The sequence below is a fragment of the Acipenser ruthenus genome, chromosome 9, assembly GCF_902713425.1.
Source record: "Acipenser ruthenus chromosome 9, fAciRut3.2 maternal haplotype, whole genome shotgun sequence".
NCBI lineage: Eukaryota > Metazoa > Chordata > Actinopteri > Acipenseriformes > Acipenseridae > Acipenser > Acipenser ruthenus.
Window position 1 is genome coordinate 32699883 of NC_081197.1, and position 19466 is coordinate 32719348.

Sequence of the window (19466 nt, forward strand, 5' to 3'; positions counted from 1 at the left end):
CCGCCCCCACCTAACCACACTGAGCAGGAAGTTATACGTGTGCTCTGGGTGTAGCCTACAAACTCTTCAGCTTATCTTACTCGCATATTGACAATGTGTGGGTAGGACTGCACGTTAGTGGTCTGTATTGAGTATGAGTGACGAGTTTCTGCACACCCCTAGACAATACCAACGGGTATGAGTGACGAGTTCCTGTACACCTCTAGACAATACCAACGAGTATGAGTGACAAGTTTCTGCACATCTCTACTGGACACAGTACTGTTTTCAGATCCTCGGACTGGGTGCTGTGTTATTCAACAGCTATAATAAGAGCGGGGACCCGGTAACCAGTGGTCATGTTCGTTTCTTTATCCAGACTCAACATAGTTGTGGCTGACCAATTTTCATCTTCAAAGGGCTAAAGCTAATTAAATAATTCCATAAATCTCATCTTTTGCGCACGTCCATTTGCATGTGCAGTCTTGAAAGACACGTTGTAGCAAACGTGCATTACCATCTTTAAAAAATAATCAAACCTAGTACTGTACTAGGTTAAAGAAAGCTCCCAGTTTGCACACTTTACTTTCATGTTACCTGTTACACTTGCACTGCCTACAGTAGACCATTTCACCTGGAAAGATAAGGTAAGATGAATGGAATTTACACCCTGTAAATGCCAATTTTGAGTATTGTAGTGTTTTGGTGTGAGGCATTCTACTTCCTAAACTAATGCAATATCCTGTCTGTTTTTAGAGAGGCAAAAGAAGTGATGCTGTATATACAGTAAGTATTGTAGAACACAAAGGACTTTTTTTTCCTTTGTGTTGTTAAATGAAACAAATCCTGCACCATTTTAAACCGGTATCAAAGTGTGTAGAGCATGGGCGCCCCTGTGTGGCAGGAGTGTTAATGTTAGGGGAGAAAACCTAGACCTGTAAATTCACAAAGGTGAAAATGACTGGGGTCCCCAACATCTCCAACCCTAATCTGAACCCCAACCCTAATATTTCAGTTTTTTATTTTTCTTAAAAATATTTCCCAACATAAAACCAATGTCACCTTATAATAATTGATTTTGAGTTTCAGTGTTTTAAAATAAAATATCAAACAGAACAAAATTTTTAATGTACTATTTGTAATTCAGTAATGTGAGAGAATTGGTCAGGGGTCTGAATACTTTTGCAAGGCACTGTATATATATATAAAACGACAGAGCAGGGATTGTCAGCCTTGGCTTTTTCAGAATCAGGTATTTGTGACGACCATGTTCCACAACCAATTAAGCCTCCAGGTCCCAAAGGCATTTGATTATTTCATTTTGCATGTTAAACCTGTTGCAACATGCCCCCCTGGGACCACATTTGCTCTAGGGAATTGTGTTCATGTTCCTATGCAGATTATCTGGATTTTCTTTGCATTGTACTATTTTTTGTTTACGTTTAGTCACTCAAAAAGGACCGTCCTGTTGATGCATACAGTGAAATTGGACTGCAGAAACAAAACCAAGAGGTAAAGACTTTTAGAACCTTTTGCACCGTTACAATTTGTTACTCTGGGGGGGAAAAAAAATATGCATATTGTTTTCCCAAATTACTTTACCAAGGGCTAGGATATAATAATTTGCTGTCTGGGAACGTTCATGCTGTGTGGTTAATTATCCCTGCATTTATGTATTTATATATATATATATATAGAGAGAGAGAGAGATATGAAACTTGGTGTGGAAATATTTTAGCACAAGCTAATGAGAGTATCATAATATGAGGGGGTATAAAGAGGTGCCTGTCTGTCATCATGTACATCATAAATTGGATGTAGGGCATGATAATGTACTTTTTCATAATTATGGTACCTCTAAGTTTTATTTGAAGCTGTGGTGGGGGATGCATGTTGTCGTACAGGTGTAGTATCTCATACAGGTAAGAGTCAGGGGAGTGCAGGTTCAGGTCCTGGTTGTGCAAAGCCAACAGTCTTCGCTGGGGTTCCCGGAGGGGGCGTTGCATTGGATTTAGGGTCTGTGGGTTAGGGAGGCAAAACTGCCAGGGACCGTTTCTCCTCATCCCTCTACAGCGAACACTCCTGACCAGGCGCCCAGAGAGCACAGAGCAGACACCTGCTCGGGTTGGCCTTTGTCCACAATAGGTCAGTAGTTCGCCGACATCTGCTCTCGAGTTCCTGGGTGTAGATAAGGAAGCTGGCTCGGTTGTGGGATTGGAGGACGACCACTGAACCTTCAGTTCTCCTGAGCTGTGTTGGGAATTGCAGTGAGGGGAAAAATAATTACGCATTTTAAATTAGGGAGAAAATATGAGTTAAAATAATTGGGCAGTCTATAAAAAAAAAAAAAAAAAAAAAAAAAGGAGTTGTACAGTATGTGTTTCCTGCAAAGTTGTTTCTGTATTACAAAAATAATATTTACAAATAAAGGGCATGCTGCTGCTGTAGGTCGTGGCAAGTGCATGACAGTTTAAAATACAAGCAAACAGGGCCTCGGAGAGGGACTACCTTTACGCAATGTAAACAAACTGGAAAGTCAACCGTGCCTGCTTTGGACAGAAGAGTACATTGTAGAACAATGAGAAAACAGTCTCCCAGGAACGGAATCATGTTTTTATTATTATTATTATTATTATTATTATTATTATTATTATTATTATTATTTATTTCTTAGCAGACGCCCTTATCCAGGGTGACTTACAATTGTTACAAGATATCACATTATTTTTTCATACAATGACCCATTTATACAGTTGGGTTTTTACTGGAGCAATCTAGGTAAAGTACCTTGCTCAAGGGTACAGCAGCAGTGTCCCCCCACCTGGGATTGAACCCACGACCCTCCGGTCAAGAGTCCAGAGCCCTCACCACTACTCCACACTGCTGTCCTTATTACACTTAACATGATTGTTGGATACTGCAGCTTGAATGGTTCCTCCTCCTTACCAATTAAAAATTCTAACATTTACTTCTATTATTGCCAAGGCTGTCTGTATCATGCTCATTATTCTCCCCAATGTAAGTGAGAGTTCAGGTTACTGTTTAATATTACTGTTTCCTGGGGCCAGGAGCACTGAATTGAAATGTCTCTGGGGGAAGCTTTAATTGAATATTTGGACTTGGCTTTTAGTGCCGATTGTGCCTGGTGAGAGAAGGCAGTTCTCATCAGGAAGGTTACTGCAGTCCTTAAGCATGGAAAGTAATCTATTGAGTGCTGTGACATTTAACACTATGTATTTTGTCTTGTTAGAAAAGACGCAGAGGAAAAGGAGCTGAACAAGTTTACCAGGTAAAAAAACAGCAATGTCTTCACTGGCCTATTCCATTTATATAGGATTTATAAATATCTGAGCAGCAGGTTAAGCTTGATACCAGGTGTTCTATAGATTATGTGAAACTTTGATTAGTATTCACCACAAAGGGGTGATACTTTGTAAAAGTGGTGTCATTTTGATATAAAATTTCAAAAATACCCAATTTGAGATTGCCTGAATTACACACCGGTATGGCAAATAAGTCTGAAGTAAACCAAAAACACTCTGTAATATTGATAATATTCTGTGTGTGGCATGTTATTGCATAAATCAATCAATCAATGTATTTTTATATAGTGCCTTTCAAATGGGTAAAAAAACAAAAAGGTTTTTACTAGAGACATAAATTCCTGTGTAAATTCAGAATTTCTGACAACTGGAGGCAGGCAATTCCAGAGGGATGGAGCACAACTAGAAAAACTCTGACCTCCCAGAGTGACACACCTAAACAAGGGAATGGTCAGCAACTTTCAAACCTGAAGAGAGGAGAGCGTCTAGGGATATAGGGATGCAACAGTTCAGAGATATGTAGGCCCTATTTCCCGAACAGCCTTATGAATCAAGAGTAAATGTTGAAACACAGCATTGAATGTATGTTTACAAGTGTTCAGTGGCTACCTCTAATCCTGTTGAGAGCGTGCTTCTCTTTGGCAATGACATATTCTGTGTAATTCATTGTTTTAATACACCTTGTGTTATGGTGCTTTGACCTGAATTCTGGAGCAGCTCTCCAGCTCCAGTTGTCAGTTTTTTTTCTTTCTAAGACAGCTAGATCAGCAAAGTGACATACTGTAGTTGTAAGAGCCAGCAACAAGTGAACATAGTGCTGGCTATTAAACCAGCTCTTCTGATGTACTATAGCCTGCCTTACTTGTGCCAATAGTGAATTACAACTCAAGAAGCTGCTCCTGAATTTAACACGGTCTTTGAGGACACAGGAAGTGAGTAGGTACCAGGAAGCAGCAGAAACTCTGTATCTAGTGTTGTCTTCTCTATTCCAAACTGAAATATAATATACAAGCAAAGAAATCCCTGTTATTCAACAGAAGAAAACATATTGATAATCCTAGTAAGAAATTGCACTGCTTTAATACATATCAATAATTCTGATTTATGACCAAGCAGCTTAAAGAACCTTGGTCAATTATTTAACGGCACATCTTCTGATATCTATCTATTACATTTTTAATCTTGATATTTTCAGGGACTCAGTGCGGCAACCAAGGATACTTACGATTCTCTCCAGATGCAGCCTCTTCCTCCACGCTAAGAAATGCAGACATCATCCTTTTTTCAATGACACCGCACCATGCCATGACTTGAAGGTGCAATATTTAAAGAATTACCTGAGCACTTGCATTTTTTTTTTTTAAAACCTGGTTAGCAACTGAAATGCTTTAAGGTTTTAAAAGGTTGATGGATGGCTGAATTTGGTTTTTTGGCAAACATTTTAAATTAAGGCACCCTTTTCTCACGAACATCAAAATTAGCTTCATATGGTTTGCTTTTAAATTATGGGGTTGACAGAACATTCTGGGCAAATGTTATGGGTGCATTTTAATATGTAAATAAAGTAGTTATAGAACCTTTGTTTTATTATGTAATTAATGCTTAATCAGCTGCAGATCATTAGAACAATTCAAGACGATGGAGTGTGTGTTAAATAATGTTTATTTTTGAAGTTATATATATATATATATATATATAAAAGTTTTAGAATGAATTAGAATAACAGGTTCGGGTGTACAGTCTATTGCTCACTTGAAGGATTTGTTATTTGTTTTGTATTATGTGTTCTAGTGTGTCATGTTCACAGCTAGAAGGAAACACACACTTATGTATGGTGCTTTTTAACGTGTGCTGTAAGAAAAGTTAGGGTTGTGTTGGTGCAACAGAAGTATGAAATTCAAGACTGACTAATGCATGCAGAGTTAGCAGTAGTAAGTTGTTTGATATTAGTCAGCTCAGACATTTGATCAATAACTATACCTGGAGGAGGGTTTTAGTGCTAGTACTTCAATTGTATCGTCAAAAGTTTCTTGTTACTAAGTGAAGAATTAGTGTTCAATTATTTTTTAGTAATGAGCAATTAAGCATTTCAGCAAAGTAATCTTCATTTCAGTTTTTCTGCTTTTAAAAAAAAAAAAAAAGCGCTTATGATAAGCAATGGTTTCTTTTTATCTGTGACTGAATCCCGGAATTCAATTTAAAAGTAATTATAAAATGTCTCCTTTCATGTGTGGCCTTTAACAATAATATTCTGAGATTGGCACTATTTTATATTATTTATATATATATATATATATATATATATATATATATATAATATATATATATATATATAATTACACACACACACACAGTGCCTTGCAAAAGTATTGAGACCCCTGACCAATTCTCTCATATTACTGAATTACAAATGGTACATTGAAATTTCGTTCTGTTTGATATTTTATTTTAAACTCAAAATCAATTATTGTAAGGTGACACTGGTTTTATGTTGGGAAATATTTAAGAAAAATAAAAAACTGAAATATCTTGCTTGCATAAGTATTCAACCCCTGTGCTGTGGAAGCTCCCAGTTTACACCAATGAAGAAAATTGCCCTAACGAGGACACAATTACCATACCATTGGCCTCCACCTGTGAACCATTAAAGTTGCTGTCACATTTTCTGGATAAAAACCCCACTGTTGAAGGATCATTGGTCAGGCTGTGAATCTGAAGGAAAATGAAGACCAAAGAGCATTCTACAGAAGTTAGAGATAAAGTAATACAAATGCATAGATCAGGGAAAGGGTACAAAATAATATCCAAGTGTTTGGATATCCCAGTGAGCACAGTTGGTTCAATAATCAGGAAGTGGAAGCTGCATCACACCACCCAGGCACTGCCAAGAAAAGGCCGTCCCTCAAAACTCAGCGCTCAAACAAGGAGGAGACTTGTGAGAGAAGCCACAGAGAGACCAACAATCACTTTGAAGGAGCTAGAGTTCAGTGGCTAGGAGAGGAGTAATGGTGCACCAGTCAACCATATGAAGAGCTCTGCATAACACTGGCCTGTATGGGAGGGTGGCAAGAAAGAAGCCGTTACTCAAAAAGTACCATCTGAAAGCACGTCTGGAGTTTGCCAGAAAGCATGAGAGTGACCCAGCTGCGATGTGGAAAAAGGTTTTGTGGTCAGATGAGACCAAGATAGAGCTTTTTGGCCAAAACTCAAAGCGCTATGTGTGGCGCAAACCTAACACTGCCCATGCCTCAAGACACACCATCCCTACAGTGAAGTATGGTGGTGACAGCATCATGCTGTGGGGATGCTTCTCATCAGCAGGGACTGGACATCTTGTTAAAATTGAAAGAAGAATGGATGGAGCAAAATACAGGGAAATACTGCAAGAGAACCTGCTTCAGTCCGCTAAAAAACTGAAGCTGGAGGAAATTCACCTTTCAGCAGGACAATGATCCCCAAGCACAAGGCCAAAGCAACATTGGAGTGGCTCAAGAACAAAAAGGTGAATGTCCTACAGTGGCCCAGTCAAAGTCCTGATCTCAATCCCATTGAGAATCTGTGGCACGATTTGAAAATTGCGGTCCACAAGCGTCGTCCAACCAACCTGGAGCAAATCTGCCAAGAAGAATGGGCCAAAATCACTCCGACACTGTGTGCAAAGCTGGTACATACTTACCCCAAAAGACTTAAAGCTATTATTGCAGCGAAAGGTGGCTCTACCAAATATTAATGTGTGGGGGTTGAATACTTATGCAAGCAAGATATTTCAGTTTTTTTATTTTTCTTAAAAATATTTCCCAACATAAAACCAATGTCACCTTACAATAATTGATTTTGAGTTTCAGTGTTTTAAAATAAAATATCAAACAGAACGAAATTGCAATGTACCATTTGTAATTCAGTAATATGAGAGAATTGATCAGGGGTCTGAATACTTTTGCAAGGCACTGTGTGTGTATATATATATATATATATATATATATATATATATATAAATAATGGGAGGGTGGCAAGAAAGAAGCCGTATATATATATCTAATGATATACTACAAATGCTTCTGGGCCACTACACTTGCAAAAACATATAAAAATATAAATTTATGCTCCATTTGATCACACTAGTGGTTTTCATTTTGCTCTGCATTTGACATCTGAGTCAGTCATCATTAATGGTAAAACAAAATCCTGTTACCATTAACTACACTGTGATAGTGTTGGTTGACCAGCAGATGACAATGATGTATATATTTTAGGTTAAAGGTGTAAGGTTACACCAACGACAAAATAACATTTGCATAGTGGTACAAAAAAAAACCAGTTACCTTAAATTTCACCATGTCTTGGAGAAAATATTCAGACAGTATAGCTGCCAAACCTATGCTGATGTAAAAGAAGGCATTGCACTATTGTAATAGTGTCAACCGGATGGAGCAAGTTTTAGGGGTGTATTGGGAATGGAAAAGAAAACTATAGTATAAAGCTGCAAGATGTTAATGCAGAAGACTGCAGCCTGAGTACCTTAAGGACTGGAGTTGCCTATACTGGATTTACTGGCTGCATTATTACAATTGTAAACTTGCTTTCAAGCCAACAACTGGGCAGTATACTCATACGCTCACACACATCAATGCCACCTGCTTTGTACTGGCAGAGTTCAAACATTCTTCCAAATTCTTAAACACAAAACAATAAGGAAACTTTCCTAAATGTACAAGGTAAATGGTAAATATAAAATTTGCTGTATCTATTTTATACACATGATGGAAAAGGAAATGCTTTGTAAAATACTTCTTTAAAACATGTTTGTATTTTTAACTTGTATAAATATTTCTGGTGCTTTACTATTAAAGTTTTTCTTTCCTCCCCTGAATCATGGTCTACGTTATTATTTTTCTTAAATATATGTACCGCTTTCACACATTCATTATGAAACAATTTTACTTGCTTTTCTTTATACCCTATTTAAAATGCCTAATTCAAATGTTGCTCTGCAACCAATTGACCTGGAGAACTGCAGATTAACAGGAGGACCCACGATCTCAGTCAAGCAATCCCCTTGTTACACCTGCCTAAGAAACTAAATGTTGCTGTTATCTGCGAGAGAACCGTACGGCAGTTAAATCGGGGTATTTTTACCAAAACTTTCACATCGTACTAAGTATCAGGGGTTTGTGATGTTCATTACATTCCACTAAACTGCAGAACAAACTCATTTAAATTTTCTGAAAAAGGACAAGGCGAAAAGGAAATTTATGTACAATTGTACATGAGAAAAAACAGACATCAATATACAATGTTAAAACACTTGGAAAATGGTTTAATGATGTTTACAACAAAAAAGTACTGTACAGTTACAGTAAGATTATCTCATATATATATATATATATATATATATATATATATATATATATATATATATATATAACAATTACAGCAAACAAATGCATCTACACAAAATCTACCATGTATCCTGATTCACATACTTAATTTCTACACAATCTTTCAGATCTAAGCTACCATGCGGTAGCCATTTTAACTGCCAGCATTAAAGAAACTGTGTCCCCATTTTCTGTACACACAATGAAAACATGATAAGAACCGGTTATCTGCTTGCTTGGTCCAGACCAGTATGGTAAATCTGTAGTAGCCAAGACAAGTATATTGAAAATAAAGGGCCAGGCATTTCTGGACTCAACTGCTATTGTGTGAAAATTCAGGTTAATTCCAAATATTTCCCAGGGATTTTTTTTTTTGTTAAAACATAAAAAGCTACTGTTTTAAAATTAACAGAAAAATGTACACAAAACAAATCCATGTATATTGTCAAAATTCTGGTTAAAAAGGGGATACAGTTCTTCAACTGATAACTGCAGTCAGTGAATGCAATATATAAAAAATGCACATCATGTTAAATCTACAACTGAATTAATATGTACACTTTTTAATCATAATAACCAGGCAGTGAAAACTTATCACATACATTGACACACCCAAAACATACAAAAATACTATTATTTTTAAACTACTAAGAGTAAGACGGTTCAGTAATTTTTTTCTCCATGCTATGACTGAAGAGAGCAATACACCGAAACGAACAAGAATTTTAAAACGACACAAAACCTTTTAATTATCCCAGAAATATACCAAAATATACATCTAAGCTTTGGAATTACTGAGGTTAGACAAATGCAAGTGCTGGGTAACTGCATTTAATACACAAGCCTAAGGTTTTGCAAGAAGAAACAAATCTTTGGTATCTGCATCAGGCGAACATTTAATATTTGGATTTTTGCTTTGGGATAGAGCTTGTAAGATCCCACAACCCCCCACTAAGTTAAAAAAATCTGTTAAAAATCCTTCAGTTTTCAATGCATAAGAACATTTACAGACATCTATCTAGCATAAGGTTGAGGACTACAATGCATAGTTGCACAGTGGAACAGTGTAGAAGAAAAAGGAAAAACCTCAGAAAAAAGCTAGCAGTTAAAGAACAGCATCTCCTAAGCATTTGCAGTGCGCTCAGAAGAATACCTCAGTGTGTATTAATTCACATCACCCAGCCCACAAAGGGTTAATATAAGCACCCATCAGAGTAGCCAATTACATCCTGTGTCTCCAGTCCCTCAACCAATCACAAAGCACCTGGAGGTCCATCTCATTTTATAGTGAAGGCCTTTCTCCTTGATTTGTAGGCAGATTTAGTTTAAAATTGTATTTATAAAAAGTTAAATGCCATAAACCTTTGCTTGCTGACTTTTAAACCAATAACTGTTTACAGTAGCGTCAATTCCCTTTACGTAGCCTAAAGGAGCAAATAAAGTTGTGAAACTGAGAATCTGCATACTAAACAAAAAGGTGCCACTTTAAAATAAAGGCTGATGTAGGGCTGAAGACCGTTTAGTTCATACAATCATTAAGAAGTCTTTGGTTTTCTCTTAAGAAGTTATCTGGAAATATCTAGCCTATTACAAGGCCAAATGGCAGCACAGTTATACAAACATCTACATTCAAAGAATTCATACGAACTGGATTAAGGATTGTCAAAATAATCTGAAGAAATTGTGTCAGGATGTGTGTCTTTTTGGTTAAGTATAACAAAAATACCCAAATAATTAAATAACAAAGAAAGAAAAAAAAAGTGTCAATAGTATACATTTGGTCACAAAGTGGTTCCTTTAAATAAATAAAATGTGGGAGTTCATGCCTGTAAGAAACAAAGTTATTCAGTACAGTAATTTTGCCAAGGTAATTTACAGGATTTCATTATAGGATGAAAAGGTATAACAAAATTATATCAACTCAAATTGCAATTGTCTCTTTTAAAACAAGAGACATTCATGTTTTATTTTTCTTTGTTTTTTTTTATGTTTACTAACTGTACTGCCATGTGGTGCTGATACAAGCCAGGTTTACAAAGTATACACTAAGCGGGCATGAATAAGCATCTCTGAGGGGGTTTTAAGAAGATTAAAGCAAGTTTACTCTGTCACGAGTTAGAAATGAGGTATACAACAGCTCCTGTACCTGCAGTGGATACCAACAAACCCACCACACCCATCTTTACTACACAGAGAAAGAAAAGGAATTACCCTAATACAAACCGTCTACAAAAACTGCAAGTTTACATTAAATAAATAAAAGGGAACATCGACATGAACTACAGACTAGCACAAATACTGTGGTATTTCAATCCAGAGGCAGTAACTACAAAATACAATCTTGCCCAAAAGCTAGTGTTATTTTTTTTTCCCCTCCACAAAAATCACATGAAAAAGATTGTAGACCAGACAAACGCCAAGCTTCAAAATTTAACCTTTCAAATAGTACTTCAACATTTAACCTTTCAAATAGTGTTCAACAGCGTGATGCAATTTCTTTTTCTTCCTCTGTGTTTTATAGGAACTTCTTTCTTTTATATATAAAATCTTTGTTCCAAGTGCTCTTCTTACACAATTTAAATCATCACATCATTCATATTATCTACAACCTAGCTCAAAAAAACAAACAAGAGAGAAAAAACTAAATCACAACTACCATTATTATCACCTTCACATACTGTCATTAGTAAAGTTTTCCAAACAGGTTTTTGTAACATAAATGTCAACCTAGGCAAAAACAAGTTAGTTTGTAACCCATACACTAGGCAAGAAGTTCACTGGTTTATAAACACAGTGGAGAATCTAATCCATAAAAAATTCTCCCATTTAAAAACATGAAAAAGATGCACTACCTATAGGTTTGTGTTGATATGTACAAAGCCACAAATCTCTTTTCAGATTCTCCTTCTGAGGAGAATATATATCAGTGCTAGCTCATAAACAAACAAATATTGAATCATTCTGAAGCTATCATGAACTGTCAGGCTTGTATAAACCAGTGATCTTACCTACCCTTTCAATAAAAATAAAAATAAAAAAATAAAAAAAAATGATTGTTAACCACCAATATGAAACATCCACAATAAAGCATAACAGCCCAATATTGGGAACTTAGAAGTTGCATTACCAAACTCCCAATCTAAATTGGATACACAAAGCCATGATATTCAACTAATAAGCACCATTCAGCCAGGCTTCCCAATAAGGTGCCTGGAAGGAGCGCCAGCAACAGCTATTTTACAGTATCAAATCCATCATTCAGGTGCAAGGAGCAGGTCTTCTTTATTTTTTGGTCTAGACAATTATTTAGCATTGTTCTCATAAAAAGAAGTTAAAAGGTTGCTTTGACTATAAGCATGACAAAACCACTACATTCAATTCGTAACACAAAAGTGGACAAAAATACTTTTCATTTCCCTAATATTCTTCCCAGAACAATAGCCGAGTAACTTTAAACCCTTTCAACTCACCCCATCAGCCAGCCAACAAGACAGAAGAGAGCTACACAAACTGGCTACGTAAATGGCTACATGATGCATGCTCTGGTTCAGGCCACAAATAAACCAGCTGAAGAGAAAAAGGCGTTTGCTTTGGCAAGTAGATAAAAACAAGAATCAATTATTGTTTGAACAAGAAAACACCCCCCAAAAAAGTAGTATGTATCATTTCCTATAAACATTTCTTTTAAAAATGTACAGCAAAATTATGTAAGTAAATTATTGACAATTCATCTATATTCTAGAACTAATATGATCTTGACAATAGTTATACAGTTTCACTTATGACAGAGCATAAATTGCTAAGCTATGCTGAGGTATTTTTTAAACACTTAAACAAAAAAAGAAATTAAACAAGAAAATATGCAAGCAAGGAATGCACTGGTTTAAACAAACAAGGGCCTTTCATCGATTAAAGGGTATAAGAACAGTTTTAGAACAGTACTAAATGGTAAGGTACAATAAACGCTACTGAATCTACCCCCCCCCCTCCCCCCGAGCCCCCGCCCGCCGCCACCAAGTCTCAGGATGTGTCCATTCATAAATGTTCAAAGAATGGGATTGAAAGCAAGCAGAGACAAGTCAACCTTATTTGTAAGGCTTCAAAAAACACTTAAACTGGGACTAAAGAATTTAAATACACAGCTGAAACTTCAAACTAGAAATTGGGACAACAGCATCTTTGAGGGGTGGGCGGGGGTCAGGGATGGACGACATCAGCATCCCTTGTACCTGTATACAGCAGGTTACTACAGTATCAATGGTATTATCATATTTAAAAGTTAGTCAATTTTAGTGTCATAGCCACGGACTGAAATCTTTTTTCATAATTATGCATCAACATCAGTTCTGTCTTTGTTGGGTACACGTGAGAAATAAAAAATAAAATATAATGGTAAGTCATGCCACATGGTTTTGCCTGCTATTACAAGTTACAGATGCAGGAGAGGGGAGGTTGTCATTTTTTAAATCATTATAGCAATTAAACCAAAACATAACACCTGTGGTTGTATTTTAGAGGTGATGAAATGCTGGAGAACTTCACAAATAAACCATGCTACGACGGCATTGGTCAACAGATTTTTTATTTTAAATAAAAAAGGTCAAAAACATGCAAGGAGGCATTTAAAAGATAAATTGGAAATTCACTGAACCCAATATTTATTTATTTATTTAAACATTATACGTGAAATATAGACGACTGAACTGTGTTAACACATAATCTTCTAAATGATCTTTCCACAGCAGGCATATTTTTCTTCCCCTTAATTTAAGTTATTGCGCAACTGTAACTAAAAGTGTAATACACTTACTCTAACCCTTTCAAGGATGAAAGCCTATTACCAAAATGGGAACATTCTGGCCAAAAAAAAAAAAAAAAAGAATAAAGCAGCATTGAAAAAAGAAAGTCAGTAGCCTGTAAATCCTCACTGCACATGAACTGCACTTAATACATACGATCTCATTGGTACAGCAGCTTGCTAGAAAACGACTTTGGTTCAAGCTTTGTAAGATGGCTGACTATTGGTAGAAAAACAGCCATGTTAGTTTTCTTGACTACAGTTCAATTGTTTTAGTGAAAAAAAAGAAACAAATGTTAGTAGTCTTACTAAGAAACAAAAAAGGAGTGTTATTTTAAAAACCCACAAACCCAGGCAGCATTATCAAAACTTATAAACCAACCCCCCCCCACCAAAAAAAAATTCCAGGATCAATCTTAAAATCCTTGGTGGTTGACTAAATCTTCAGTTCTTTTAAACACTTCTCAACCATTCTTTGTCCAAGCTATTAAAAAAGTAGTGTCTCCCCAAATGTTATGTTACTTCATGATACACTGCTTGTGCCAATGACACAAAATCATGTAAAAACATATCATTTTCAAATTGAGTTTATAATAGATTGAATTAGCGGATCTTGTCTTTATCCCTAGTTTAACGTATTTGCTTCACTTTGGTTATTTTTCATTATCAGACCACTACCCAGTGAACAGGCTTGGGAGATGTGATTCAAAATTATTCTAATTAATTTTAACTAGTCTTTGGAAAGTTATATATATATATATAACTATATATATATATTGCATTCATCTCTTAAGTGGTCTTAGTTAAGCCACATACAATCCCAGCACTGTAGATTTTTCTGGTCATCTAAGACACTATAATTACATTAAAAATGACATTAAATAAGGTTTTAATTTGTCCTGGGCTTTCACAAAACTCCCTTGACAGAATCCTTATTTTCCCTAAGTAAGTGAACTGCAGCGTTATTATCCAGTTTTTTTTTTTGGTACAGATACTGTGCACATGTAGAAGGAAAAGTTTAAAATCATACTACACAAAAATCAACTCCATCACGTAACAGACAGTTTCTCCCCTAATCCCATCAGTTCACATTTCTATCCGTAAAAACATCCAGAGTGAGCCTTTTGGTAATTTTAGGCCCCACCCCACCCCACCCCACCCCCCAAACAGTGATTTTAACATTACAGCTGCCATCCTTTGTCTCTACTAGATTATCACCATGTAACAAATCCCGATTTGATCAGCTGATAAATAAAAATAAAAAAAATGACTTTTATAAAACAGCAAAGAACCCACCAACTAGAGCATAAAAACTTCCAGTGCATACATAATCGCATGTGTGCATACAACATTCTCTGTTCTTTTTGCACAGCATGGCTAGAAATTAATCCAGGTCAGCAGCTACTCAAATAAAAAATAAAAAAATAAAAACTTAACCTGAAATAGGCAAAAAACTCTTGGGATCCACAGCAGTGTGACCCTCCCTTTGGCAAACTCTTCCTTTATTTCCTTATTCTGCATTTAACTTCTAGTCAAGCTTACAAAGAATTGCACATATGCGATTTTGCAGACAACCCTGAATAAACACTTTTAAATCACTATTCCCTCAGTGTAGCTGCTATTAATCCACTTATACAAAAGGCTGCTTTATCATCAGTGTTTCCAGCGAGAAATTAAAGAGCCAGTCAAGTTGCAATGTTGCCCAACAACCAAGACGTATGGAAACTGCCAGTGTCTTCATTTCAAGCAAGAGGCAAGTTTTAGAGCCGGCTAATCAACATTTTCATTTAGGGATTTTACAACCTTAAAAGAAACGCAAGTAACTCTCCGAACAGTACACACACAAATACACCCCCAAAAAAGTATGCGCCTGCCTAAACTGCAGCAATTACACAAAAAAAAAAATCCAGTACTATTTTTTACCACGATATAAACATTGTTAAGAAACAAAAAGGCCTGTACAACAGACCCAATACAATTAAAATAACAATACCCTAATATAACATATATAAGTGAACTTAAAACCCTTATGTTAATGAATCTTAATTCATTATGTTAACTGAACTGATAAAGTCTATCATCTCATTTTTGGTTAGAATTGTCTATGTTAGTGAAGAAGCAGTCCTGAAACCAAAAATCTGAAATTAGGCAAAGTTATTCCACTTTTTTTGTGCCACAAGCAGCCAATAATACTGCATGTCGAGACACTCAAGGATCCAGTCGAGAAACTACTGACAGATAAAGACAATCATTTAGAGTTAGTCTCTTGCAGTACCAACAGTGACTGATGTACGTCAAGGTTGAAAAAAGCTTCTGGCACATGGGGTAGAAAGAAGGTCCTTTTTTCCAGAGGGTTTCTTTTTTTTGGTGGCAGCAAAAAACAAACTAAAACAAGCTTTAAAAGCACAAGAAAAAAACAAAACAAAACAAAACAAAACAAAAAAAAACCACGTTTGAGTTTATTGGGCCTTGGAGGCGGTAGTGATGGTTGATGCAGCAGCTGCCCCACCTGCAGAAGTGACAACGTTCTGGTTTGATTCGGCCACAGCTGAGGTGACTTGGAGGTTCAGGGCCTGTGCAGAAACGCCTGCAGAGGCAGCAGCCGCAGAAACCAGGCTGACTGGGTTGCTGGTGAGCAAAGAAAGGTTTTGTGGGTTAAGGAACAACGGGGCTGTCACAAGGTTACCCCCTGCATTTGCATTGGCAAACAAGAGATTTCCACTGGCATCCAGAGAGGTTATTGGAAGGGACCCGCCGGATGCAAGAGCTGAGAGGAAAACAAAAAACGTTTTTCAAAACAGAAGGAAAATACTGTAAAAATATTTGCTTCACATTTATCTTTTTTCCTACAGATCAGATGTTACTCTAATACATCCATCATTTTAAATATAGAATAAAATAGCAGATAAAGGCAATTATATACTTCTGGCTATTCTTGTTTCCATAAGTAATTCTTCAGTCCAGAAAAACTGCATTATATTTACATTGTACAATTACATTTTTGATATTACCAGGGCGGGAGCCATAAAGCCTTCTTGACCACTTACAAATCACCAACTTTGTTCGACAACAAATAAAACAGTATGAAGCACATTTAAAATCATGTTTAATAAGCATTGTACTGACCTTGAATAAGGGTACTGTTGCTCAACAATGCTGGGTTTAAAGCACTGCCAAATGTTCCTGGATTGAGGCTTAGTAAGGCACCACTGAAAATTAAATATATATAATTATATTTAAGATTTTTCTTTACAACTATCTGATCAAGCATGTCATATTAAAACAAGGTAAATCCCTCAAGCTTATTTTTTATCATATAGCAGGGACACCTTTAATAAAAAAGTATAAAGAATCTTACCCTGGTGCAAATTGAGAGGACATCAGACCAGGATTAAGCCCTGCTGCTGCTGCCATAGCTGCCAATCCTGCATTAGCAGGCAGCTGCGTGGCTGCTCCTTGCAAAGCTGCTGACAGTCCAGACGCTGTCACCATGACCTGGCTGGTACCCAGTGGAGAGGACATGGCAGCGGATGCTTGTGTGGTGGTACTGGTCTCATGTATGCTGACCGATTCTGTGGCTGATGTAGGTAATAAAGTAGGGGAAGGGCTGAGTGAAGGTGAGGTCACAGCCGAGGAAGCGACCGGTGTGGTTGAGATCACCGATGCTGTGTTAGTGGCAGACCCAATTCCTGTTGTGCCTGAAAATTGCACATCATACGATCCGTTAGCGATACACAAAAAATAAATAAATAAAAATAAAAATACTGGAGTAATACATTTACAGAGGAGCCCCACCCCCACCCTTCTTCAAGCATGCATCAGTTCATACACTTTTGCAACAATTAACAGGACAAAATGTAATCCATTTAAATGCTATTTGATGGATACTACAAATTCTTAAAATACAACTGATTTGCATATCTTTAGCAAATGCTCTCTGGTGCCATCAGTCACCAGTGAAAATAAGATTAATCTGAAAACTCGAACCAACTCTATACAAATTAAATATCATTCAACCAAAAATAAGGTAATTGTTAGATGAAGTAAATTAGCAATGGTTAGGTAAATACAGTACAGAAAATTCAACATCAAATCCATGTTGGTATTTTATATATATATATATATATATATATATATATATATATATATATATATATATATATATATATATATATATATATATATATATATATATATATATATGTGTGTGTACATTTGCTTTATAAATTTGCTTGCATCTCCTCTTATTACATCTCACAAACGTATACATGAAATTTAGTTACATAACAAAAAAGTAAAGGTTTACAAAAATTCAAAACCTCTTCTAAATGGTTCTTTTTAACCAATGATATAAAAAAAAACAAACAAACAAAAAAAAAAAAAAGAAAACCGAGAGCAACAAATATTAATTACATTAGCCCAAAATTTGAAGGGCAATAATAGGACACACTGGGAACAGGATTGTATGTCTTATAAAACAGTTTAACTCAAGATGCTTTATTCACCCCACTTTCTACTAACAGTATAATCTTATAAGCAACAATTACCGTGATAATAAGCATAAAGTTGTTGCAATATTGCAGAAGTATCTGCGTCCCTCATACCTGTGAAGCCAATATTAGTTACAGCAGTGCTTGTTATAGGCAGAACTGAGTTTACAGTCAGTGTAGTCGGTGTATTACTTGTCACAAGGCTAGCAGTGCTGGGCACCTAGTTCGACAGAGAAAAACAAAATAAAACATGGTTATTTAAACATTAGCCGAGCATACTTCATATCACTTAACATGTTGAAGTATTTTACACATTCAATACATTTTATTTTAGACAAACTGAACAAGGCTTACCAGTGTAGCAGAATTTGGAAAGATTGCTTTAATAGGAGTGCTGCTCATGCTGCCACTACTAGGCGGATTGATTCTTTTCTCTTTTTGACGTCTATTACAGAACCAGACACGGATAACCTCCTTCTCCATATTCAGCTGGTCAGCTATCATTGTGATCTCCTCAGAGGTAGGCTTTTGGTTCTGCTTCAACATTAAAATAAATTTAAAAAATCCTTTGAACATGTGGCTGTAATGGATGGAATTCATTCATTGTTCTTTCTTTCTACAAGATGAAGAATCTGAAATATCACTGACCTCCAGAAAACTCTTTTCTAAGGCCACTCGTATGTTGGTCTCAATGCTGGTGCGTTTCTTCCTCCTGCGATTCAGCCCCTCTATTCCCATTCCTGAGGAGTTCAGGGCACTTGGGCTCGACAAAGCTTGGTCAGATGTCAAATTCTCTGCATCAGAAACACTGACATCAGTACAGTATTTACAATTGTAAATCTTAAAGCCTCCTTACTGGATCCATTTTAAAATGCAGCAACATCAAAATGTTAGCTTATAATGTATTTTAAAGAAGTGCAGCCATGCTTCAGGTGAAACATTCTTATAAGCACGACACTGTCAACCTTTCTAATGCTTATCTGTATTACACACACAATCTCCCAACACTACTAAAAGACATATTATTTGTGTATTTTGCACAACTCACATGTTTATATCATGGTATATTTAAAATAAAATACAAATACAAACCTGCATCATTTAGCCACTTTTCAAGCAAGGGTTTAAGTTTGCACATGTTTTTAAAGCTGAGGTTCAAGGCTTCAAAGCGAGAGATTGTTGTTTGACTAAAATCATTTCCATACAGTTTCCCCATAGCAAGTCCAACATCGCCCTATGAGAAAATAATACAAATGAATCACCTCCTTTTGATCTACAGGGCAATACTACACTAGAGCGATCTTCTAAAAAGTTGTTTACCTATCCCATATTATTCATCCCAAAATAAGCACTGCGAAAATAGCAATGTTTGAACTGTCAAATCTCTACGAACAAAACCCTGTAACCAGCATCACACAGACAAGTTACTCTTGCATGCCATGCAATATTCATTCTTTTCAGTTCCGTATATATATTTTTTTCTGTTTGCAATCTTTGC

At 36.2% G+C, this 19466-nt stretch overlaps 2 protein-coding genes across 24 annotated transcripts in view; one reads left to right on the forward strand and one right to left on the reverse strand.

The window, feature by feature from the left end:
* The window catches only part of LOC117405206 (T-cell surface glycoprotein CD3 zeta chain-like), a 44627-nt gene extending 36455 nt beyond the window's left edge, over nt 1-8172 (forward strand). For all 3 annotated transcript variants that reach the window (XM_034008078.3, XM_034008077.3, XM_059030525.1), the window contains exons 5-8: nt 736-765; nt 1426-1491; nt 3230-3268; nt 4498-8172. In XM_034008078.3, coding sequence (XP_033863969.3) covers nt 736-765; nt 1426-1491; nt 3230-3268; nt 4498-4563 — 201 coding nt within the window. In that variant the 3' untranslated portion in view covers nt 4564-8172. The remainder of the gene's footprint in view (nt 1-735; nt 766-1425; nt 1492-3229; nt 3269-4497) is intronic.
* Nucleotides 8173-9010: 838 nt separating this feature from the next.
* Nucleotides 9011-19466, reverse strand: part of LOC117405389 (POU domain, class 2, transcription factor 1-like) — a 37018-nt gene continuing 26562 nt past the window's right edge. For 14 of the 21 annotated variants that reach the window (XM_059030519.1, XM_059030508.1, XM_059030520.1 and 11 more), the window contains 7 exons: nt 19061-19202; nt 18617-18762; nt 18323-18505; nt 18026-18188; nt 16837-17176; nt 16605-16687; nt 9011-16245 (listed from right to left, as the gene is read on the reverse strand). In XM_059030519.1, coding sequence (XP_058886502.1) covers nt 15938-16245; nt 16605-16687; nt 16837-17176; nt 18026-18188; nt 18323-18505; nt 18617-18762; nt 19061-19202 — 1365 coding nt within the window. In that variant the 3' untranslated portion in view covers nt 9011-15937. The remainder of the gene's footprint in view (nt 16246-16604; nt 16688-16836; nt 17177-18025; nt 18189-18322; nt 18506-18616; nt 18763-19060; nt 19203-19466) is intronic. The other 7 variants (XM_059030524.1, XM_059030516.1, XM_034008408.3 and 4 more) reach the window with 3 other exon arrangements.